We start from the raw sequence: 26,088 nt of genomic DNA, 5'->3' as shown, positions 1-26,088 counted from the left end.
ACCTTTTCAAGAATGTAACGGTTCCTTCTCCTTGTAGAGAAAAGAGGTCCAGCAGAATTTCTCTGTGAGAAGAATGAGGTCATCATTTTGCCAGCAAAAATACAAAACAAAACAAACACACACACACACACACACAAACCTACCAGGTGTACCTGCACAGCACTCCAACATGTGTATACAATGTCATGTGTGCATCATTTATTTGTTCTGATGACAGCCCCTCATGCTATCCTGCTTTAGAGCATACCTTAATTTTTGGTGGAGTCGAGTTTGGGAATCTGCAGAAATTCCATCTGAAAGGTGTATGTCGGCCCCAACCTATAACTGTAATCCCAAACTATACTGTTTTAACTGCCTTTTATCCTTTCTATGTGTTTGTTTTAATATTAATAGTTTATTTTAATGTTTACCTTTTGCATGCTTTTAACGCTATTGCAATAATTTTAATTAAAACTCACCCTGTCCTGTTTTTTTGCGAGAAATTATCACTGTCTAATTCAATTTTCAGGAATTTGGAGTGCCTGAATCTGCTGCTCAACACAGGTGCAGACTTCAATAAGAAAGACAAATTTGGAAGGCAAGACAAGTTTTTCTTTCTGCATGTATAATACAGTTCCATTTAATGCAGTTTGTTTGTTATGGTTGAGGTCTGTGACCTTTTTCTTGAGCATAAAAAACACATACACAATATATATAATATAAAAATGGCATATGTGTATGAAATATTTATGTTTATTAGTAATTGGCAAAACTGTTGGTAATTGATAAAACTGTAGTTGGGCGATGTTTGGTGTATGTTTTGTAAAGTAATACTTATAAGATTTTGCCCAGCAAATCAATTTCAGAAATCAGACTCAAGTTTCATCCTTGTCCTGCTGTTTACCAATTTACTTGTCCTGGTATTTATTCCTCCACTAGATTGAGTATTTATAGCAATAGCAATATCAGCTTCATTTATATACCACTTCATACTGCACTAAGCAGTCTCTAAGCAGTTTACAACTGTAAGCTAATTTCCCCCAACAAGCTGGGTACTCACCCATGAGTATTTATGTTTCTTACCTAAGATAAACCAAGCTTGCCATAGATGCATTGTACAAAACATTTGTATAGGAGATATGAACATAACATCTAATGCATATAAACCTGAACCATATGGTTAGCATCTTACACTCCATTTGGTATTATACTGTTGCATTTGGGTTTTAATGTTTTGGCCTTTATGCCTCATGTAAAGCATTATGTTATGTGACTACCCAGTGGGGGACAGAGACTCAGGACAGATGAGGTGGGAAGCTATTAAACTAACCCCTAATAATAATAATAATGAGGATAATAATAATATAAAAAATTGTCTAATCAGCCTACAGTGATCTTAACATCATGGTGAAGATGACATACTTTCTCACATAATTATACTTTTAAGCAGTTTATTTAGGGATTCTTGTTTATTTAGGAACGTATAGGATATACAGTAGTGTGACTGACAAATCCCCAGTAAACATACAATTTTTAAAATTGCTTCTTTGTTAAAATGCTTGCAGAAAAGAAATGTTGTAAATAGAAGTTTATAAATAAATAGCATTGTTAGCTGTTCCTGTGCAAGGATAATTTGCTATAAGGTATCACTTTAACTATTTTCTATTCTTTTTCATTGTGTCACAGAACTCCACTCCATTATGCTGCTGCCAACTGTAATTACCAGTGCCTGTTTGCACTTGTGGGTTCTGGAGCTAGTGTAAATGATCTTGATGAAAGGGGCTGTACACCACTACACTATGCAGCTGCTTCAGACACTGATGGAAAGTAAGCATCACAACATTTTGGGAAATAGTAGGGTGGAACAGACCCTACTGAACTATGAAAGTCAAAATGTGTATACAGTAATTGACTGTGCTCAAAAACTCAGTTCTAATATGGATCCAAATGATATATATTGCCATAAAAATTACTTTTTCCCTCTAGACAGCAGAACCATAGTGTTTGGTCATGGTCATTCTCACTACTATCGTGATATATGTTATAAGGGATCAGAATACTGTATTTTGATAACAGAGCTGCTGTTCTTATGAATATACCACCTATGTGAATAAATAAGTTATAGTCAGTGCAAAATAAAAGAAAAACGTACAACAGCCACTTAAATTGTGACTATAAACCATGATTGAACACTTGATATTTGAAAATTCAATTATTCTAATGCAGAAAATCCACTTTATTTAATTTGTTTCATTTTCTGATTTTACACAGAAGTTAAATACTTCTTCAATAAGAGAAAATAGTTATTGTAATTATTATCTTATACTTTGTATACTGCCAATATGGTGTACTGGTTTCAGCATTGGATTCTGATGACAAGGTTTTGAATCCCCACTCAGCCATGGAAACCCACTGGGTGCCCTTGGGCAAGTCACACTCTCTTAGTTTCAGAAAAGACAAAGGCAAAAAAGTTCCAGCAACAAACACTCTCTGAGCAAATTTTGCCACAAAAGAATGAAGATGCCAGCCACAGATGCTAGTGAAAAGTCAGGAAGAAACTCTTCTAGAACATGGCCACATAGCCCGAAAAACCCACAAAAAACTATAGATGCCGGCCATGAAAGCTTTCGACTTCACGTAGTTATTTGTACTCTTATAATGCAGTCATAGGTGATGATAAGTAATCACATTTTGTAGAGGCAGGAGCAGCATTATATTCTTTTCCAAGCTAGCTAGTAAATGCATCTATCAAAGACACACTTCTTAGGTGGGGACCATTCACAAACTTCATACTAATCCCCTCATTAATTAAAGATAAAAATGTCGTTTATTTTGTGTAGGTGCCTGGAGTACTTATTACGAAACGATGCAAATCCAGGGATTCGAGACAAACAAGGATATAATGCAGTTCATTATTCTGCTGCTTATGGTCATCGATTATGCCTTGAATTGGTAAGAGAAATTACTGTGAAGGACACTTAGCAATAATTAATGACTGAAATGATTCTTTGTTAGAAAGTACATATAGGAAAGTTGTTATTAAAACACAAAAAAGTATTCAATAAAATAGTAGAGCAGTTGGTGCTTACTTTTGAGTATTTATAAATTAAAACCATGAGTAAAAAACTATTTGAAAGCTTGGGCTTACGCATGGATTTTTTTAAAAAAAAACTTTTTTCTTTGAAAATGCTAATAGCTTTTGATATTCCACTCTTTTTAAGAAGTGGTTTGATATATTGCATACTGTCTGAAAAGCAAAAGCCTGCACTCCACAAAATGAGTGTTGGTGACTGAATCCTGGCCAGTGTGAAATGAGTTTGAATGTTGTTTTTTAACTACACAAAGGAGATGGTTTCTTGCTTATATAGGACAGCTGCAAATCATGCATGAAACAACTGGGAAAACTGTATCTGTCAGGATAGGTACATATTTTGTTGTCATGGCAGATTTATTTAAGCATTGTTAGTTAGTTATTGTGTTTTGTGAAGAAAAATAAAAATGACTATTAAAATTCAGATTGTTCATAGTAGTTTTATTTTCACATTGTCAAGTGTTTAACAAGTGTGGGTTTAATTGCAGATTGCCAGTGAAACACCTCTAGATGTCGTAAGTATAGCAATCTCTGTTTTGGAAATATTTATTGCAGAAATTTAGTAATTTTAGAGCAGGGGTAGGCAACTTTTTTGAGCCGGGGGCCGGGTTGCTGTCCCTCAGACAACTGGGAGGCCGAAGCCAAAAAATAAATAATTAATTTTTTTTAAAAAAAATTAAATATATAAATAAACCAGGACAAATGTAGGACAAAATTTTCAAATGGAAGACACTTTTTTAAAAAAAAATGGAGGACACGCGAAAAAATTTGCTGATTTTTAAAAAAATGTTAATATAAATGCATGTTTCTGAGGCTTCTATAGACAATTGCCCCCCCCAAAGGCCCTGGCGGCAATCGGCGGCAGGACCGGGCTGGGGCCGGTCCCAAGGCCTCGCCGGGCCGCATCCGGCCCACGGGCCGCAGGTTGCCTACCCGTGTTTTACAGCCTAGTATTTTTATTAGAATGAGCAGGGCTGTTAATAGCAGGGTCTCTTGGAGGTCTTTTATTCACAAGATCATTGTTAAGTTGAACTTGCCGTCATGTAAGAGAAACAACAAGCAAGGACAACAATAATGACTCAAGTTAAAATACTTACCCATACTATTTAGTTTCTTTTTAAATTTAAAACCCTAGAAAAATTCAAATTCAATTAATATTGTCAACTGTGTTCTAGTATTTCAAGGCCAGACAAATTTGAAATGGCTGCTTATTTTTCTGGCAACTTTTGCTCATGCAGCTTTCTTGGTTCCTTAGCTTATCTTCCTAACATTTTAATCATGTGTTTCAATTCTTGAGATGGCATTGGGGAAAAACTATGATTGGGTCATTCTTGTGTGCCAACCAGACTTGCAGGAGCTCACATTCTTTTTCAGCTACAACTGTTCAGTCCCTTGCCTTCCCGACAGCTTTTACTATCCAGCCTTACTTAACCTGCTAAAATCAACCACTGTTACACTAATATGTTTCAAATTCTTCCCCATTCTTTTTCTTGATAGTAATAAGAACTTTCTTCTCTGTGGTCTCTGTGACCACATGGTTGGTTGTGCACCTAGAAAGAGCTGATCAAAACCTAGAACTGAGCATAGCATTTGTTGGGAACACTGCCCACCTAGTGCATTTTCAATCAAAAATCCACCAAACAGTGACACCTTTATTAGCCAACCAAAATGCACATTGTACATGTTGCAAGCTTTCAAAGCCTCACTGGCTTCATCAGGCAAGGCGTTACAAACCAAATGGGAGAAAAAAAATGGATGATGTTAGTCATAGGCCAACATTTTACTGTTTCTGTTCTTAGTTAAGATGGTATGAAGGGGCATATTTTACAGGCTGGCCCTTCCTTCTTCTGTCCATGTGGCAACTGGGAGATTTTCAAAGTCTAGAATGCATAGTCACTGAATGCATAAGAGTGCATTTTGAGACCAGCTAGAGCACCTAGTGCACATGTTTGGGCTATTTCTGCCAATGCCTTCTGTTTCTTTTTATTTATAGTCGTGGCCCGATTAGAAACCCCTAGCCTTTTATTCTTCTGACTGAGCTTTTGTGCTTAATAGCATTGCTTTCTATTTCTTTTATCCTTCACTATTTTCCCATTTCATGTCGATCTCTTTCCTTACTGAGGTATTGCTCCTTTATTTATAATTTTGACTTCCTTTTCATCCTTCATGAAATCTGGGATTTATGTCATCCCAGGAGTACTTTGAGAAGTGCATCAGCCTTAGGGGCAAACTTTATACTGGGGGAAAAAACTTTTGTACTGCAACTGTGCAAAATTGTTAATTACTAAAACTGGTCCTTGACAGTCACACTCAATGACTCATTTGCCTGGGGGAAACTTACATAGTGGCCAAGTGCAAGCACTGCCAAAATGTTAGTAGGCAGGTACTTTGAAATCATATATTTTGTTTGAAGGTTTTTGCTTTTGATAACACCATAAGGACATTGGCTCCTGCAGAATTTTGTGTCCAACAACCAGCAAGAATGAGTATTTACTCCAAACCTCGACTTTCTATGGCCCTTCTTCAGAGCCTGCCATACAACTCTGTCCATTACCAGAGACATTTTGGGGACTGGGGGCCCATTTAAAAGTTTGTAGGTTTCACAGCAGATGGCCTGCTTCAAAGCAGTGGCTATATAGGAAAGCTCTAGAACTTTGTGCTCTACTAAAGGCCTTGTCTACATGTAAACTGTCTAACCACCAACAAACAGTTCAGGTTGTCACAGTTAACACTACAATAGTCTTCTGTGCAAAGCAGCAAGATAACACCCAGTCTGGGATTCTACGCATCACCCTGGAACTGCACAGCTAGTATATCTCCAAGAGAATAATACAGTGGTGATTTATCTCTTAAGGATCTTCAGCATGATCAACAATACCCTGAGTTGAACATTGTTATGCTCAGGGCAATCTCCAACCGTTGGGATATTCCCTCACACCAGCTGATCAAGACAGGAGACCTGCTTTTCTCTCCCCTTCAATTTTTCTTCTCCTACCTTCCCAGCTTGTTGAGAATTTTTTTCTCTCTCTCATTCTGTAACAGAACAATTTGAATTACTCTGAAGCTAGTTGGGCATTAGGTTGTAGATAATTAAATATGAACGCTACAGATCTATTAAAATGCTGAACAATATGGGGAAGATCTCCACGCCCCATTGGAGAAAAAGAAAAAGCTGCCAGATGAAGAGACCAGTACCAGTTTGCACCAGAGCTGCTCAGTTAGCTTCAAGTATGCAAATTACATAGCAGAATGTAATGGACAAAAATAGTTCTGCCATTCACTTGGACACTGAGTAGCGTAGCTCTGAATAGGTTTCAGAATCTATCCTTAAAAAAAATAATTCTAAACTAGTGAAAGCTATACAGAGGGAATCACAGAATCATAGTTGGAAGAGACCACAAGGGCCATCCAGTCCAACCTACTGCCATTCAGGAATACACAATCAATTAAATGTACATTCCTACTCCTTCTTTCTTTATTCCCACCTTCTCCTCCCTACTTATACTGAGTTTTAAATTGTAAACCTTTTAAGGGCAGGGGGTCTATCCAATTCTCTCCTGAAAAACTAACAAGCACACTAATATTGCATAAATCCATCCACATAAATTGGATTACACACATGGGCTGACTCCCAGGGCAAGTGTCCCAACAACTGCTATTGAGTATTTTTAAAACAATGACAATCCAAAATTATTTCCTACAGTTAATATAGATGCTAATTTTTCAATATTTGTTTAAAAAATAATTCAGTAACAATTTCTCAATACGTAATCAGAATATGAAGTTCTTTCCACAAGAATATGGATGCAAACAGTTCATTACACATGTAAACCATAATGAAGCTGAGATTCTGTTGGCCAGTGTAATTACACAGTTGACATAACAGCAAGAGAAGGAAAATGGTGACTGGTGAGCATGGGGATGGGGTGGGAGAACAGATTGGGGGCTACCAAGGCAGCCTTTTCTCCTGATGGTGATAGCTTTCTCTGATTTCCCATCACTTCCACTGTTTACCCTAGCAAAAAGTACACTATGCTAGTGTAATACACAGTTAAGCATCAAGGATTCTGGACTCAGCTTCCAGTTTTAAATGAAGCAAACATACATATCCTGCCTGAGTTAATTTGGGTACATATACTTCCATCTCTTCTCTAATACTATACTGTACAAAGAATTAATAATGTCTTGGCTAGTTGCATATTGCTGTGACTGAATTGGTGTTGGACCATGATAGTACCTATCTGATTTCTTTATGATCCACTCATCAGAGGGAAGATCCATGCTCAGATTTTAACTCAGAGAAGACAAAGTTAGGAAAGATAAACATAGGAAATGAAAGCAAAAGACTTACCAGCATTGTCTCCCCTGGGGGAGAAAGGGAGTTCAGGTGATTTAAGCTCAGTCATGCCTTCCATATTGGTTCAAAGAATTCTAGGCACAAGGGAATGGCAGAAACTAAGAGTTGTCAGCTACTCAGAGAAGACTCTGTCGATGAATGCATAAGAGTGTATTTTGAGACCAGCTAGAGCACAGACAATGAGGGGTTAGTGAATGAATGCTAGAGAAAAAAGTTGTATTTAAACACAAACGGTGAGTCTGAGACTCAGGGAGAATTTTTGAATTACCTGGCTACAATGTTCACTCAGGTCCAAAACACACTGCAGAAATCGAGTTTGAGACCGCTTTAACTGCCTTGGCTCAATGCTAGGGAATTATGGGAACTGTGAGATATTCAACCTTCTCTGTCAGAGAGCTGTGGTGCCACAATAAACTACAGTTCCCAGAATTCCTTAGCACTGAGCCAGGGCAGTTAAAGTGGTCTCAAATTGGATTATTTCTGTGGTGTGTTTTGGACTGCAGACTCAGGTACAGGCTTTCAGTTCTGTTAATACCAAATCAACAACAATGATTCAGCACAGGAGCAATTATTTCTTTATAATAAAAACTGTAGTTAAAAAATTAATATGGAAAAGGAGAAAAGGATTAAAAATACCTTCAATGATACAAATTTATCAACTGCAGTGAATTTGAATAACATTAATTTAATGAAATTAATTTCTCATACCGGTTTTACAGCAATTAATTTTAAAAATGATAGCAATGTATATTTAATGACTTTAGAATATATGTTAGGAAGTGGTGAAAAGTCTGAAGAACAAGAAGTTTCACAGACTCACCAATTAACAAAACAAAACCAGGAACCTGATTAAAGATTTACAGAGGAAGCAAAAAATAAAATAAAAATAAAATCCAGTTAAATCAAACCATGTCTCTCTAAAAGATACCTTAAATAGACAAAATTAATGAAATGTCAGATAAAATCAGAAAGGGAAGACTTACACATGCAGGAGGTAGAGTTAAGAGATAAGACATGCAGACAGAGATGAAGATGTTAGATTTGAATGATACAGAATCCTCAGATGGGGATTTCTCAGTGGACCAAAACAAGAGCAGGTTATTTGATCCTGACAGTTTCAAAGGTTGCTTAGAAAAGTGTTACTTTAGGACTGGAAGCTCCATAGCAAGGTGAGAGTACAGGAAGGAAAGCAGCGTTAGGGCTACAGGGAAGAAATTCATTAATTTTTTTTAAAAAAACTTACACCAGAAAGTTTACAGAGTTGAGTCAGAATGGAAGACAGCTTTTAATATTGTGAGCCTCTAGGATGTGGCAAAATATTAATTTGAGAAAATGCCAATGGATCAGTTGGCTACCCCATTTGTCAGTGGTCCTGGAACAGCTTTAATTTTGAATGCTATAGCTCCTCAGGTAGGTGATACATTCATAAAAGATCATTTTATTTTGATTGCAACAACCTTCTCTTAAGTAAATTGTCTCTTACTTGGGTCCTGGAAAGAAATTCTGCCACCCATGTCAGTGGGTTATAGAATCTAGCCTCCTTTCATATGGACTGTTCAAATGTTGAATGCAGATGAGTTTAAACAGTCATTTCACTAGAGCCCTAACAGCTTCTGCCACCTTACTTAGGAGAATCCCTCTCCAGAACATCAGTAGAACAGTCTCAACTGTGATATTCACCCAGGATTACTATATTGTTATCAGAGTGAGATGAGATACCAGTTTTGGCAGAGTGGTATTGTCCATATTTTCAAGTGACATTCTCCCATTCCCTTGTGCATACTGCTTGTTAACCTACCCTTTTTGTGTGAGTCACAGAAATGACAAAGAAGAACAGGTTGCTTACCTGTAACTGTGGTTCTTCTAGCAGTAATCTGTGAACTCACACAGTCTACAAGGATGGATACATTTTTCCTTCTTATCTTTTCTGTTTTGCTGTGCAGTAGGCCAGGAACTGAGGGGAATCTTATCTAGACATGTGCATTGTGTGGGTAGAGGTCCCACTGAAAATGCTGTGCTCAGCTCTAGAAGGTTCTGATTAGGTACACAAGCACATATGTGTGTTCATAGATGACTATTCAAAACAACCAATATTAAAGGTTAGCAACCAGTTCTTTTGCCATTTTTAATGAGTTGCCATTTTTTTAAAAAAAATCAGTACAATATGCTACACAAATCTGAGGTTTTTTTCATCCAACTCTTTAGTCAGTTTTTTGTACTTGAATTCTAAACCTTATTACTTCTTATCTGTTAATAAAGATATAATAGAACCATACACTGCTTAAGTGTGCATGTTAATTTAAAAATGATTGTGTTATCAACTGCATGTGTATGTTTTCTTTAGCTAATGGAAACATCTGGAACTGACATGCTGAATGATTCAGACAACAGGGCACCTATTAGTCCATTGCACTTAGCTGTAAGTATTCAGTATTGATTATTGGCCTATTTTAAAGTTCATGCCCATGGGGGGAAGGCAATTGATCATAGCTTTGAGTTTAATTTACAGATCAACAATTATTTGTGCTTGTTATTATGTGAACTACATGTGGTAACTTGATAAGGTGTACATTTTCATTTCAAGTCAGATTTTTAAAATATATACATATATATTGAAAATTTTCAGGCCTACCACGGACACCATCAAGCTCTGGAAGTGTTAGTACAATCTTTGTTGGACCTTGATGTCCGGAACAATAATGGAAGAACACCATTAGACCTTGCAGCCTTTAAAGGGCATGTTGAATGTGTGGATGTACTCATTAATCAGGGAGCTTCTATCTTGGTAAAAGACTATGTTGTAAAAAGAACACCAATACATGCTGCAGGTAAACTTTGTTAATGCTTAATTTTAATACTGAATTTAGAGAAATAATAGATGGTGATGTAGGGGCCTTTCATTAGCCCTGCAGAAAAGTCAGCTATATAGGGCTTCTTCTTTACTTGAACTTGTCTTGAAGCTGGTCATTTTAAGAGCAGCTGATAAGCTCTTAAATGTTTAGGCTGGAGTATGCATCCCCCCTCTTCTGTCCCCATCTCTTTTTTTCCTTTTCGGTCATGTAAATGACTTTTGTGAATGTATAGTCTTGTTTTATTAGTGGTATGAATGCTGCTATTGAAGGCTTTTCAGCTGATGAAGTTAAAATATGTGTTAGATCAGACAAATGTATATAGTGTATATGTTTTGATTTGCTTGCTTTTTTATGTTGATAATTTCAAAATTGCTCTTAGGTCCAGATTAAATTCATTTAACTTTTGTCTTTCAATTTGTTTTTACTGGGCCACATTTTATGATAACTGTAGCAAAAGCTTCAAATATTCTTCTGTATGGTTATTGTGACTCACTTATATTAGTCTGAAGCCTGTAGAATAGTTTTGGGCTGAGTAACTTTTGCATGATGCACTCCACCATCACCACACATGGCAGAGAGTGTTAGGTTATTCTCCCCACATGAGTAACATCATAGGGAATACTCACATCATCAAGCAACTCTGTTGAATTTGCTTTGTCTATCGCCATCACAAATGGGTGTCTTTCTCTTTTTGTTGGGTGTATTTTTGGACTTCTATAGGGGCCTTTGTTGTTTCTTGTACAGCCTATGAGTTGTACCTCCTGCAGAGGAAATGCTAACCTAAAAATAGTGGCACCAGTGATTGCAGTTTCTCAGAGGTTTCACAAGTGTGTCCCATGGTTCAGCAGGATATTTCACAAGGACATTTTCAGTATTCTCTCACTTTTCAATTGGTATGTGACAAGCTAATTGAACATTGGAAGTCAATGTGGTGTAGTGGTTTGAGCATTGGACGACTCTGAAGACTAAGGTGATCTTGAGCAAGTCATACACTCTTAGCCTTAGAGGCAAGCAAAGGCAAGCCCCGTCTGCATAAATATTGTCAAGAAAATCCTGTGATAGGTTTGCCTTAGTGTCACCATAAATCGGAAACTACTTGAAGGCACAAAACAACAACTGAATATTATGCTATGGATGCACTCAATTGGGAGCCATTGTCCTGTTGATTGTGCTGCTTTTGAATTCAGAATACCTATATATATATATATATATATATATATATATATATATATATATGTATATTTACATTAGGCTAAGTATGTGTAGGATCTTGACATCTAAGTGCCTCTTCTGTCTTGATGAACGACATAAAGTGCAGATGTATATGATTTGTTGGGAGTTCACAAAACAAGGACTACTTAAGGGAGATCACTGTTCAGGTAGCAGATCAGTCAGCATATAACTGGCCTTCGCTTCGCTTCAAGCAGCAAAAGTTGCTCATAATGGAATTGGAATTCTGGTCTTGGAAAATGATTTCCTCACATTGACTGTTGATGACTTCCTCAGGACCAATAATTTGCTCAGTAGAGGAGGAATATGCCTGACCTCCAACTGCCAACATGGATAAATTATTGTCAGTGTAAAAGGAGAAATCTACTCTGAAGTAGCATTCATCAGATATTTTGGATGAATGCATTTCTAAGAAAAACAAGAATGGCAGGGTGGACTAGCCCATTGAGTGAGAGGTTGATTCTGCTCATTGGATTCATCAGGTGTTTGCCACACAGCTTCAAACTACAGCACCACAGCAGCTTACTCTTTACTGTTAATATAGGATACAATGGTGTCAGACATTATCTCAGACACCTTGGTTCAGCTGCTACCACCACCACTACTAGTTCTGCTGTTTCTGAAGGGATTCTCCCAAGAAATCATGCATCACTCACCAGATACTCTTTGCACAGGCTCCTGCTCAGAAAAATGTGTTCAGAAATGTACCACCATGGCTCATAGCAGTGTGTATGCTTAGCGGAGTCTCTGTCGTATTGGCTGTTTCATCATGTTTGGTTTCTCTAGAAAAGTTTCTGGGTCAGTGGGAGCTAACAAAATGTTAATGTTTTGTTCTAATTGGAGACTCATCATTTCAGGGGCAAGTGATTAATGCAGCATACTGCTAATTGTCAGAAATAATACCAAGAGCTCTTAGTCTTCAGAGGCATCATACACAATACACAAAAATTGGTTGCAGAACAATTCAGTCTTACTGGACATTCCATCTCTGGCCTTTGAACAATAAAGGACAATATAAAATAATAAAGAACAAAAACAATAAAGGAAGATGGCAACGAGAAACAGCTGAATTGGAATATATCTGCAAATTCTAATCCATCAAAAATGGGTTGAACAAAGAAAATATTTTCCTTGCACACTAACCATATATAACACTTGTTAACATCACAGCTTCACAAGGGTGCCACTGGCCAGTTTATCACATCTCTTTTCTGGTTCCCAATCTGCTTCACACTACATTCCAAAACTTCATCCACCATTCACATGATCATCCACCCATCCACAAGTTTCTTGTTGTTGTTTGTTGTTAACTGCCCTCGAGTCAACTTCAACTCATGACAAATCTGTGAATGATACATTTCCCAAGACTCCCTGTTCTCCACTGCTCTGGTCAGGTCTTGCACACTCAGGCATGTAGCCTCTGATTGAATCTCACCATCTGGCATGTGGTCTTCCTCTTTTTCTAGTTTCCTCTGCCTTTCCTAGTATCATTGCCTTTTCCAGTGATTCATGCCTTCTCATGATGTGGCCAAAGTGCAACAGCCTCAATTTAGTGATCCTGGCTTCCAGGGAGAGTTCAAGCTTAATCTGTTCTAGAACCCATTTCTTAGTCTTCATGGCCATCCACAGCACCACTTCTCAAATGAGTTTATTTTCTTTCTGTTGGCTTTGTTCACTGTCAAATTCTTGCCTCTGTACATGGTGATGAGGAATACAGTGGCTTGGATGATTCTCACTTTAGTGTTCAGAGTTATATCTTTACACTTTAAATTCTTTTCAAGTTATTTCACAGCTGCCCTTTCCATTCCTAGTGTTCTTCTGTCTCCATTTTGATCAATATTTTATCTATGGTATGGCAACTCTTTGACTATTTCGGTTTTCTCGTTATCTAAGAGGAATTATTGTATATAGTCTGTAATCATTATTTTTGTTTTGTTAATGTTCAGCATTTAAGTGTACCTTGGCATTTTCCTCCTTGACCTTCTTCAGTAAATGTTCCAGGTCTTTCTTGGTTTCTGCCAGTACTATTGTTTTGTCTGCATATCTTAGGTTGTTCCTCCAATCTTCACTCCTGCCTTGGGCAGCAGTTCCTTAGGCAACATCATTCCTCCTGTCTTTGTCCCTCATTGACCATTGTTAAAACTGAACTTGTCACCTTGTTACCATACCCACACATTCTGCATTTCTATGTGTAGACATATAGTCTATTATAAAAGTCTGCATCTAGGCTCTAGTTCACTCCATCCATCTAGGGAAATAGATTAAGTCAAAAAAAGCTTATTATGCTGCAACTTTTTTCAGTCAGGGGTGAAGAAGATGGCTGGGAAGTAGTGGCTTGTGGCTGATCAGGCCATGATCACGGGGGACCCCGTAGCCCACTCCCAAAGCAGGCTGCTGTTGCATGTCTCAAGCAGAGCTTCTAGGAGTTGGTTTAAATTGATTCTTTTTTGTGGCGGCATTGGAGCAGATAGGGCCACATTGGGGGTGTGCGTCGTCTATAATTGCCACAACTCCAAAGCGACTGGAAGCCACTTCTTTTGGCCCATGTGTTTCAGGCCTCAATTTCAAACGAGCTTTGCATACTGGTACTGCAGGCTAACATGGTTGTGTCTCTGAAAACTAAGCAGATTGTACAGTGGACCAAATGCTTCTTCACACTCCTTTTGTCTTATAGTTGTTTCCACTGCACAATCTAAACCAATAGAATCCAAGTGGAAAGTTCACAGTTAAGACCTATGCATGCTGTTTCTCATGACTTGGAGTATTCACTCTGCCTTTCCAAAGACAGAGATTTGTTGTGTTTTTGAGGCCTCTCACAAGCCTTTAAAATTCCACTCAAGCATATACCAATTCCTTGTATTGTCTCAGCCACTGTTTTGTTGTTGTACTTAAAGTACTTGGTGGTTTCCTCTCTGAGTCTACCTTCTGCTGCCAGAATCTCACTGTCTGACAAACATTTGATCAAACTTTTCTTAAGGGGATTTTTAAAATCTGTATCTGACAGTTTTTCTTCATCTCCCTTCCTGCATCCCCCTCTCAGTGGTACCGGCATTACTCACAGAAAAGCCAGTTGAACCTTTTGTGACATACAACCTAAGACTTTGTTGTTGTTGTATGCCTTCAAGTTGTTCCCAACTTATATCAACACTAAGGCGACCCGACCCTATCATGGGTTTTCTTGGGAAGATGGGGTGGGGCCACTCTGTGCTGGTGATGTCATATCTGACTGCATGACTATGTGGAATTCCACTTTGGTACTTACATAAAATTGTTGTTTGGTCCCAAAACTTTCTACCTCCACTGATCATTTTAGGATAGATATCAAGGCAACAGCAGATACTTCTTTTGCAAGAATGATCCTGTTGTTTGTCTTGGCATATGATGTTCGTCATCTTCCGGTAAGTTAACTAGAGAATCACCCACGTGTATGAGTCACAGAGACCATAAAGAAGAATAAGTTGCTTTCTTGTAATCGTGATAATTTAGTCATCTCTAAACAATCTACTTTCTTGCTCTCATTTTAACATCCTGCCTTTTCCTTGATTAGGGCAGCAGACTTGAACATGAAGCAGAATAGCTTGACGTGCTTGGAAGTGTGGGTGCAGGGCTTTCCCCCTAAGATAATCAGCTCTGGAATTTTCTACTGGTGCTAGAAGAAGGGGCAAATGTGATTTGCCTGTTTTCTAATATTATGGTAATTTCAGTGTTTTATTTGTTGGTAATATTTTCCAGCTACAAATGGACATTCAGAATGCTTGCGGTTGTTGATAGGAAATGCAGAACCACAGAATGCTGTAGACATTCAAGATGGAAATGGACAGTAAGTTCTAAAGTCCCCACCCCCTTATTTCTTCTTTTGTATCTTTAAATGAGCTGGATAGAAGAAAACTAGTCTGTTTTTTATTTTAAGTTAGTAATTGTGGGCCTTGCCAAGTATCAGGTAAATACAGTGAAAGTTTCATTTAAATTCAATAGCATTTACTTTTACAAAATGAAAAGTAAACCTGTATTCTGTTGATAGGTTCTTTTTTTTTAACCTTCTACTTGCCCAAACTTGCCCATCTGTGAATTAAAGAGTTTCTTCTGTTTAGTGAGGGAACATAGATTCAGCAGAACTTTACCATTGGAGGAAGGAGGGAAAGTAGTGTTATTCACCTTTGCTTTGCAATTTCCAGCATCACCAGCTGCACTGTTCTGGAGGATAGCAAATCCACCCAAACAGTGGGAAGTGGTAATGGGTGCTATGGGGAAAGTGGAAATCCAGGAGAAATTTTCTATTAGCTAAATCCCATTTTTAATTCTTGTAATCTCTCTGTGGCTCATGTAGATGATACATCTGAGTGTGTATAGGATTTTAGCTTAATTTGGTCTAAAGAAACACTGAAATTTAGTCTAAAGAAACACTGACAAAATAATTAACATATAATTGCTGCTTACATACATTTGTAATTATAATTTGCAATGATGTTCCATTTAAACAATGGAACAAAAACATTTACAACTTTATATGGGCTGGGAAGAAACTGAGAATTCATTTTAAAACAATGCAAGAGCTAAAAGAAAGAGGCGATCTTGGTCTTCCCAATCTAAAATTGTATTTTTACACTGTTTTGATTGGATAAAAGACTGGGTTAACTTAACAGAGTTCTCTTGAGTCTCAATATTAACCTCAGTATTGTTAAAATGAACTTTTACCACAGAGGAAAATAAACTTTTCAAGTGATTACATATGGTTAAATATATTGTTATGTGAAGAGTAAAAATGAATGTAGAACATAAGTGTACTCAATGATAAATTAATAAATAATTTTGATATTTGTGTTATATAATTTTTCAATCTTAGTAGAAGTAAAGGCTTCTTGAGAAGAAATTCAGTTAAATTGTAAAAGATAAGAAATGATAGAAACAAAAGACAGTTTATGATAAGGTAGCACCAACTTTCTGAAGGAAGCAAGTAGTTATTGGAAAACAATTATTCATTTGTGATTTATTTATATGACATGTGAATTTTAGATGTTTTTAGATATTTTTCAGTTTAGATGTGAAATTAATAAACTATTTTAAAAAATCAGTGGGGCTGGGCACTGCTATACCTTGCAGATTACTATCATATCATGTCATACTGTCACAACTGTATAGTGGTCTTGCTTTTTATTCAGCTTTAAACAAAGTCTGTTCCATCTGATAAGGATAGGCCTTCATTTGTAGGTTCAATCACAACTGAAGAATCATACTACCTTGCTCTTTATAACAACCAGATTTGCCATGTGGGTAGTTTATTAATTAATTGTTTATTATTAACAATTGTGTGATTGTTGTTGTGGAAGAAGGTATGTGTTCTCATTTATTCTTCATCTCTTCCAGGACTCCTCTGATGTTGTCTGTTCTCAATGGGCACACAGATTGTGTCTATTCACTGCTTAACAAGGGAGCAAATGTAGATGCCAAAGATAAATGGGGACGAACAGCGTTACATAGAGGGGTAAGAGAGACAAATGTGTGTCCTCCAACTACTTGCTTTTTGCATCAATAGGTGATATTGTATAGTATAGACATAATGAGTTGAATGTCAGTTTCTACTGAAACCTGTAAGACAAGTCAGCTGTGATTTTTAAGTGCCATGATTTCAATAAAATCTAAGGGCAGCTAACAGAAAGTTCACTATATGTTTGTATTTAAGTGATTTATATCCTATGTTTTAGAGCTTTCAGTATATTTTAATGGTATGATCTAAAAACAATACAATTTTTAAAAAGCTGTACATCAGTAGTTCTTTTTCTGCCTACCATCACACTTCCAAACAAGCCCCCTAATTCTGTCCCTAGATAACATTTATGTTTGCCCCCTTATTTTTTGTCAACCTTTTCCTTTCTTCATATTCTTCTATGCATCCCTGTAATACTCCCTTATTTTCCCCCAGTGATCCAACTATATGCCACTTCACATCTTTCAGCTTTGACATATCAAAAGTAGAGAGCTCCTCTTGTTATGTCTGTTTCCAGGCCTTCCTTGAATACTAATAAGGAAGATATTCATCATCAATTTAAGGGTTGAACTAGGCACATGGGCCTCTAGGAGGAGAAGAGCATTGCTACTGCTGCTGGAGACCCAGAAGCCTGTTACTCTTTGGCAAAGTCCAAAGGCATGTATACAATTAACTCTTTTTAGCTCTTGTACATACAGTGGGCCCTTGGTATCTGCTGGGATTTGGTTCCAGGACCTCCCATGGATAACAAAATCAGTGGCTATTCAAGTCCCATTAAATGGCATAGTAAAATGGTGTTCCTTATATAAAGTGGCAATGTTCGTTTTTGGAAATTTATATATTTTTAAAATATTTTGAAACCATGGATGCTTGAATCCATGGATAAAAACATCTGTGGATACCGATGGCTGACTGTATATGGATAGTAGGCCTCGATTTAGCTTTCTGTTTTTTTTTAAATGAGCAAGGCTAATACAGTAGTTACGTAGTTGAAGGATTACATACTGACTTGAAGATATGAACTTTCTGATTTCATCATGGTGTATATATGTCACTCCCTGTACTTTGTATTCTCTATATGTTGCATTTTCCAGGCAGTTACTGGACATGAGGAGTGTGTAGAAGCGTTGCTTCAACATGGTGCAAAACGTATACTAAGAGATTGCAGAGGAAGAACACCTATACATCTGTCAGCTGCATGTGGGCATATTGGAGTACTAGGAGCACTCTTACAGACAGTGACATCTGGTGATGCAGTACCTGCCCTGGCAGACAATCATGGGTACACATCATTGCACTGGGCCTGTTACAATGGTAAGTAAAGTAGTTGTTTTTGAAGAATACATGCAAGGGTGTGGAGTAGGCTGATTTAGAATTTCATCTGATTCAATTAAGCATCTTGCATTCCCAAATTCAGTTGCTATGTTCAGTCTAATAGTTGCTAAAGATCAGATAAGTTATCCAAGATAATAAAATACTAAAATGAAACAAGCCAGTTAGGATAATAATAAAAGAATCGTGTGAACACCTTAAAGACTAATTAAGGATAAACTTTCACAGATTATAGCCCACTTCATCTGGATTCTTGGCAGAAGCAGTATCTGCTGACCTACTGTGGTGATTTGAATTTACAAAAGAACCTTTGAAAGTTTACAGTTGATCACTGTAACATATGATCACTTAACAGAGACACACCAGGGTGGTTCTATAGAAAGCAACCGATTGTCAAGCCAAGCAGTGGGTCTGTGATATCAGACTCTTCAACAGGAAGAAGGTAAATAAGATACTGGAGCTCAGATACAATGAACAAACGTGGAAGAAAACACCCCATTCAGTATTTAAATTAATATAGTGTCAGTTTAATTGATCTTCCCCTCTTACATCCTCTTGCTTTTACCCAATAACTGTTACAGCAGCTGTGACAATATAATAGACTCCAAAAATGAGCATTCACGACAAGTTGTCTGATTGTTAGGAACGTATCACAATATATATTGGTTGTCAGTAAGTTACACAACATAAGAAAAAAACACTATAGTGATACTATCTTGTAATGAAAACATATTTATATCACTTTTAGTTTGCTGGTTGATATTTAAAACTTTTTTAGGTCATGACAGTTGTGTGGAACTACTTTTGGAGCAGGAAATTTTCCAGAAGATGGAAGGAAATTCTTTCAGCCCTTTACATTGTGCTGTGTAAGTAATGTTTACAAACCTCAGTTAAATTTCTTTACAGCTTTTAACAAAGTTTGTCTATTTTGAACTAAATGCCTTTTAAATTTTTGATAGGATAAATGATAATGAGGGTGCTGCAGAAATGTTAATTGATACGCTGGGTTCTGGCATTGTAAATTCCATAGATGCAAAATCAAGGTAAGGTTAAAAGTACTGCATGAAAGAAACATATTCTTAATTTTAATTTTGCTGTCCTGACTGTCTTAATATGAAATGAAGGCACTTTATAATCAGATAACAATATAAATTACAGTGGGCCCTTTATAACTGCTAGTGTTTGATTCCAGGACCTCCCATGGATAACAAAATCTGTGAATGCTCAAGTCCCATTAAATATAATGGAAAAGGAAAATGGTGTCTGTAATATAAAATGGAAAATCAAGGTTGCTATTTGGAATTTTTAATTATTTTTTTTTTTGAATATTTTCAAGCCATGTATGCTTGAATTCGTGGATAAGGAGGGCCAATTGTGTAGTAAAACTGTGGCTAAGAAAGTCTTGTCCTATATGGCCTTTTGTTCTGATGTTGAAGAAGAGCAACCCTAGTAAAAACAGGCAACAGGTAGCTAGGGATCTGCTTTAATATACCTTACATTTTCTCTTAACTTTAATCCAATATAGACTTATGACATATAGCAGCCAAAGTTTCTAAAAGATATCTCTGTATAAAGCTCATTGCCATAGCCAGTTTGTAAGCCTGGACATGTTGATTTATAAAAGTATGAGTAGTACTACTTAAATTTCTGTCATGAAACTCCACATACCTGTATCTGGATGGAACTGGCAAAGAGAATTCTGAGTCCCAATTATAATACAGAAGACATGGGAATGGTGTATCCCATGGGCCAGATGCAGCCCATAGGGAATCAGCAGATCCCCTGAGATCTCCCACCAGCCCCTAAAAGACATGGCATTCACTGTGATTTTTTCAACCCCCAAAGTTGGGTTTTGGCCAAAAATATTTAAAGGCTAAAAATGCCTTTGTGGACCTATTCTATGTTTTTTGGAGGGTTCTCTGCACCCTAAAACAGTAAAAAACAAAAAAACCACTCTCCAAACAGCCAGGGAGCTAACTGGACTTTACTTCCATTTGCCCAAATGATATTCATGATAGCATAATTGTGGACATCTGGCAGTAGAAACCTTCAGGCTCTTGAGCATTCCCACTACCTTAATGTGCAAGGTTTGAAGGGCATCTGCGAAAATAGGAAATGGGAGTAGTGAGGGAGAAGAGGGAATGAAAGGGATGTTTTTGGAAGAGAGCATGGCTCATTTGAGACTTGAACTGGAGGGTTCCACACTGCTACATTTTGTTTTCTGTGCTTTTTCTTTGCTGTGTTTGGGTGCTTTTCTAATTTTTTTCCTCTGCTTTTCCCCCTCTTCAGAACACCTCTTCATGCAGCTGCCTTTACAGATCATGTAGAGTGCTTACAGCTTTTGCTCAGCCATAATGCACAAGTAAATGCTGTAGATTCTTCTGGAAAAACCCCTCTAATGATGGCTGCAGAAAATGGACAGACAAATACAGTTGGTAAAAAGAAAAACGATATATATATAATTTTCATAACTATTGACAATAAACCTGTTGCCTTTTTTAACAGTTGCATTAGAATCAGAGTGGAGGTTGTACAGATAGAATCTAAAGGGCTTCAGAAATCCTCTGTATCAACTGAGCAGCTGTTTTTGTTGGTATTTAGATTGATTTTAACAAACAAATTGGTTTGCCCTGACAAACATATGCGTGCATAAAAAGAACCACTACAGAATCATACTGTTGTATAAATTAAGCTGAGACAGGAACTATTTTCTACTTGGCCAGGAGCTTGAAGGATAGTGAGATGATGAGCAATGCTTCATTTTTCAAAAAGAGATTGATAGGCTTATTTACAATTTCTGCTGACATGATGTTTGTCTCTAGGTGATTGGGGGAGGAGGGTTTACAGTTCCTTTTTACAACTCGATCTTCCTTTTTTTTTTTTAACATAATGGTAAGTTTTTATTTCTTTCAGAGGTGTTGGTTAGCAGTGCTAAAGCTGATCTGACCTTGCAAGATAAGTGTAAAAACACTGCACTGCATTTGGCTTGCAGCAAGGTAATTATCATTTCAGGCTTCTGTGATTTATTGCTTCTCACGCTTTTGTTATTAATAATTTCTATAGTCAGATAACATTGCTGGCTTCAGCAATATCCCAGAGGACAGCTTCTGCCCTTCAGTTCCTCCAGACACCCTGCCTCCCTATTCCCCTTTCCTATAAAATGGCCAGTAATGCCCCCAGAAAGCACTATTTGGGGCCATTCCCCCCACTTATTGTAAAGCTTTCCTTCTAAAGTGGAAATGATCATTTCTTCCCTTAAATGGCTTCCCATAACACAGCACCAGAGAGGCTACCCATGGGCCACACTTTGTCCTTGCCAACTAAAATGCAGGAGTAGTATTGCAGCACTTGGACTGCAGATAGTAGAAAAGTAGAGAGCTTTGTACCATCTTCATTTCATTCATAGTTAAAGCCATATTATGAGGCATTGCAACTGAGTTTTTAACTGCAATGATTTAAGTGCAGGACTAAGATGATGATTAAGACCAGCTAATGGGTGTAGTCAAGTTAATATTTAAATTCTGCTCAAGAACCATTCAATTTAATAGAAAGACCTTTGTCTTAGATAGTGGACCCACCAGATGTACAGGAATTTGGGTGAAAGGGAAGGGAGTATGAGAGAGTTCTCAGACAGAGCAGACAACAGTTAGTACAAATCCCATGCTGGGAGTAAGGTAGGTTATAAATTAAATAAATGGCAAGCATAACCACTGAAGTAAGAAAGCAAGTGAAGCTTTTATTTACCGTCATCTATAATTTCCAGAGTCTTGGAGCCAGCTCTGTCCAACGAGTAATAAACTAACCATTAGTACTGGTTCTTGATACTAATTAAAATGTCACCTGCAGATTACAAATATCTGTTGTCTACATGTATGACTTAAATGAATTATTTTAAGGATATGTGCAAAACATATTTAAATTTAAAATAATATGTAGATTTGTTAAATGGGAAGTTTAAAGTAATCACATTCTTTTTCTTTTGTTTTCTCCTTAGGGTCATGAAACTAGTGCCTTGTTAATCCTAGAGAAGATAACAGATCGTAATCTCATCAATGCCACCAATGCAGCATTACAAACGTAAGTTGAGAATCTGCGTACAACTCTGGTATAGTGCTGAAGTTACCAGTATGATGCCTGTGAGTGCTTGACTGCCCATTTCACCTGGAAAACTTCTGTCCCCTTTTTAAAATTGTTTTTCAACTGTGACATTTGGATCACTGCACAGTTAAGTACTGAACTCCCAGCTGCTGTCTTTGTTTATTAAGAAGGTCACTGGGTGCCACATAAATAAAATCAATAGGCCCCTGCAGACATTGTTGCTTGATATACATGCATTTGTGTGGGACAGATGGGGTTTTGAAGTGATCATGTAGTGGATTGTGTAGCAGGACAGTGTTGATTGGCTAGTGGGAAATTACTGTCTGGCGTGTAGACCATTGCAGTGGTGATGCTGTGATCATGAGGGAGAATGGAGGACAAGGATTAACATGCTTGTGTGTATTTTCTCTATGAAGGAGGCTGTTGTATGTGGGTTTTGTATACTTTCTGTGAGAATTTGATGTGTATTCTGTGGGAACAGTTGGGAGAAAATCAGCTTGGGATGAACTTTCTACTACAGGGAACTCAAAGGAATGTTTTTATTTTCTGAAGCTTAGGACTCCCCCCTCCCCTTCACCTTATACTAAGTTTTGGGGGCAAGTTCCTATTCGCTATCTGTGAACTGTTAGGATTTGCTTCTTGGCCCAAATCCTTACGAAGATGAGTGGTAATGAGTTTTGGGCTCATGTGCTCCCTGTTCTCTGTCATGTCTGTAAGATATAGAAATCTTCAGCTTTTAGGCTCAGTTACCAAGAATGTGTCATCCAGTCCATAAACAGAGATGAATTTTAACCATCGTTTCGTTGAAATGAATCTCAGATTTCATGTTGGTATGTTTCAAGTTATCATAAGTAAAATCAATAACAGTTTAACAATCTGTGGGAACACGATAAGCTGCATTTATTCAGATTGGATCTTCTAAGCTTTCCCTTGTGGCAATGTTGAAGGGACTGTCTAATTAACAATTTGTAAGCCTCTCTGTGAGCCTTTGTGGCCAAAGAGAGGGGTATAAATACTCTAAAAGAAATTAAAATGAAAGGGAGTGGGTGGTATGTGTGAACTTGAAACAAGCTAGCTTTAAGATATATATTATTTTAGTTTTATAAGACTTTTTTCTCTACTGTACCTGTTGTGAAAGAGAATGCACAATAACTCTTTTAGGAATGTATTACTTAGTTGTTGTTTTTTTTAGAAAGGCATTGGGCATGCACTGACCATGTGCAGAGAAAATATATTACATACTTCTGATGGAAGGGGGTAGGAGAAAATGTATTTTTATAAGTATTCCTGAAAAATTTAAATTTGATAATAGTAGTACACAAGGGCTGAATCTTATTAACAGCTTTAACCAAAGCTATTGGCAGAAGCCTCAAAGAGCACAAAACAAGTTAAACCAGGAACATTAATTTGCAAGTTCTGGACAGGAAGGCAACTCAGAGAGAGGTAGTACTGCTAGTTATTGACACACTAGTTTCTGTTTGTAACTGTGTTATGGTCATGTCAGTTTCATGTACAATAGATTAAGCTTTCGTTGTTGTTTTTTAAATAATCAGTTACATGGGTATTCATTTGGTTCATACATTGTAGAGTCGCCACTTCCATTTTCCCTGAATTATACCAATTGACTGATTTTTACAGATTCAAAACAATAGATGTTTATTTAAAAATCATATTTACAAATTATTCAGTCTAACCAGCTGAATATTGGCTAGTTGTATTTCTACTCTGGAAATTGTAAAGTTGATATTTAGACATAGTTGTCTCTTCACAAACACATAAAAACAAAATTGCTCCTAAGAAAATACATTATTGTGTGGTGATCTTTATATCTTGTAAGGTTTGTCACAGTGCATTGGATTTTTCCTTAGGCCTTTGCATGTTGCTGCTCGAAATGGACTGACGGTTGTAGTTCAAGAACTTCTAGGGAAAGGAGCAAGTGTTCTTGCAGTAGATGAGAATGGTAAGTAAATGGACACAAGCTGAATTTTTACATAACATAAAACATAAAGAGTAACATAAAGACTGTTCAATCAGTAGATTGTAGTGAGTAGAGCATTCTCTTTCCAGCAATCACCAGTCAGATAACCCAAGACACTTGGTGCACTGTCTCCAAACATTGAAGTTGTATTTAGTTCTCTGGGGAATAATAGGTGATCTATCCAATGCATTTGTCTAATGTCATTTTAAAAATCATCATAGCCAGTGGTCACTTAAGTGAATTCCATTAAGCTGATAATTATGGATTCTGTGAAGAAGAAGAGTTTAGTTATTATTATTATTATTATTAACCTTTATTTATGAAGCGCTGTAAATTTACACAGGTTGTAATGTTGGTATCATAGTATTGTCTGTTTTCATACATTTGTTTTGATGCCTCTTCTGTAAGAGTTTGTTAAGCAACAAAAACAACACTTTTATCTGTTCAGATTCTTTACATTTTCCACATGTTTGGAATAACCACAGATTGAGGGGAAGCAGTTTCCTTTGGAATTATTTTACAGGATGGCATGACAACCCAGCTGCATTTGGGTTTAATATGACAACTTTAATTTTGTTCCTTTGAGCCAAGTAATGAGTATATGTAACTATGATGAAATGATAACTGGACATGTGCATACTAAACCAGACTAGCCAAACTAACTATAGACTTCCTCTGAGCCTTTTCTTCAAGTGTAATTCAAAGGCAAAACTGCAAGTTACTCTTGGCAAATATATTCTGTAACTTTGGGGTGCTATAATGTACATCTTAGCTCCACTCCAGGAACACAAGCCTTCAGCAGATTCAGAAAAACATTTTTCAGTAGTTGTTAGAACTGAGAGGTTTTTTTTGCCAGTTACATAGTATATTTAGAGTCCTGACAATTCACATGTTACAAAAGCCTTAATTCCATTTTCCAACAACTCAAAACATTTTGTCTTCCCAAGGGCTTATCCCAATCTATGGCTTCCCACAAGAATGATCTTGGTAGTTCCTCCCCACACGTCTCCTCATTATCCCAGACATCTCTTCATTATCCCGAATGATACACAGTCTTTTCTTTTCCCAGTATCACCAATAGGATAATCTACCCCATCATCCTGCATTACCACACATATGCCAAAAAACTACAGTTGAGCTCTGGATCATAATCTTGATAGGTGCCTACAAAGATAACTAGGTTTAGGGGACTTGAGGGGAAACTATGGTGTGCCCCTCTCACCATTACCAGGCTTATTTCTGGTTTTGGAGTCTCATTGAGGGAAAGAAAAGAGACCTATCAAAATTGGTGTTGATGCAAGGGATAAACACCCTTTTTCTGCCTACTAATTTTTCTTTGCACTTTTTGTCTCTGCCCCCCTCCCTTGTCTTACAAGAAAAATAATGTTTTCCTGTAACATTGCTGTGTTTTAATTTGGCGTATAAGATTCAGTATATGTGCTGTTCTTAATGTCCTTACAGGGGTCATTTGCAGTAATTTTGATTTTATCCATTTCTGTGTTGTTTTGATGTGCAGTCTGGCTTTTAGGAACTTGGGTTATCTACACTTTTTCAAAGGCTCATTCACGTTGCTGTTTGTGTTCAAACATAATTATGTGATAGGTTGTAGAGGGTGAATTGTACCTTGTAAGCAAGGGATTAGGTAACTTCAACTGTTTAGATATGAGAAGTTAGTAATATTTTTAA

General features: G+C 37.1%; 1 protein-coding gene across 4 annotated transcripts in view; it reads left to right on the top strand.

The window, feature by feature from the left end:
* ANKRD28 (ankyrin repeat domain 28) overlaps window positions 1-26,088 on the top strand; it is a 104,374-nt gene that overhangs the window by 75,968 nt on the left and 2,318 nt on the right. For 2 of the 4 annotated variants that reach the window (XM_042474108.1, XM_042474106.1), the window contains exons 13-27: window positions 509-577; window positions 1,666-1,806; window positions 2,820-2,931; window positions 3,559-3,585; window positions 9,772-9,846; window positions 10,054-10,255; window positions 15,242-15,329; window positions 16,874-16,991; window positions 18,089-18,308; window positions 19,105-19,192; window positions 19,286-19,369; window positions 20,616-20,761; window positions 21,240-21,322; window positions 22,321-22,403; window positions 24,293-24,384. In XM_042474108.1, the coding sequence (XP_042330042.1) occupies window positions 509-577; window positions 1,666-1,806; window positions 2,820-2,931; window positions 3,559-3,585; window positions 9,772-9,846; window positions 10,054-10,255; window positions 15,242-15,329; window positions 16,874-16,991; window positions 18,089-18,308; window positions 19,105-19,192; window positions 19,286-19,369; window positions 20,616-20,761; window positions 21,240-21,322; window positions 22,321-22,403; window positions 24,293-24,384 (1,628 nt within the window). The other 2 variants (XM_042474107.1, XM_042474109.1) reach the window with 2 other exon arrangements.

Source organism: Sceloporus undulatus, chromosome 6, assembly GCF_019175285.1.
Source record: "Sceloporus undulatus isolate JIND9_A2432 ecotype Alabama chromosome 6, SceUnd_v1.1, whole genome shotgun sequence".
Taxonomy (NCBI): domain Eukaryota; kingdom Metazoa; phylum Chordata; class Lepidosauria; order Squamata; family Phrynosomatidae; genus Sceloporus; species Sceloporus undulatus.
Note: the sequence above shows the minus strand (reverse complement) of the source record. Positions and strands in the feature narration are given on the sequence as shown.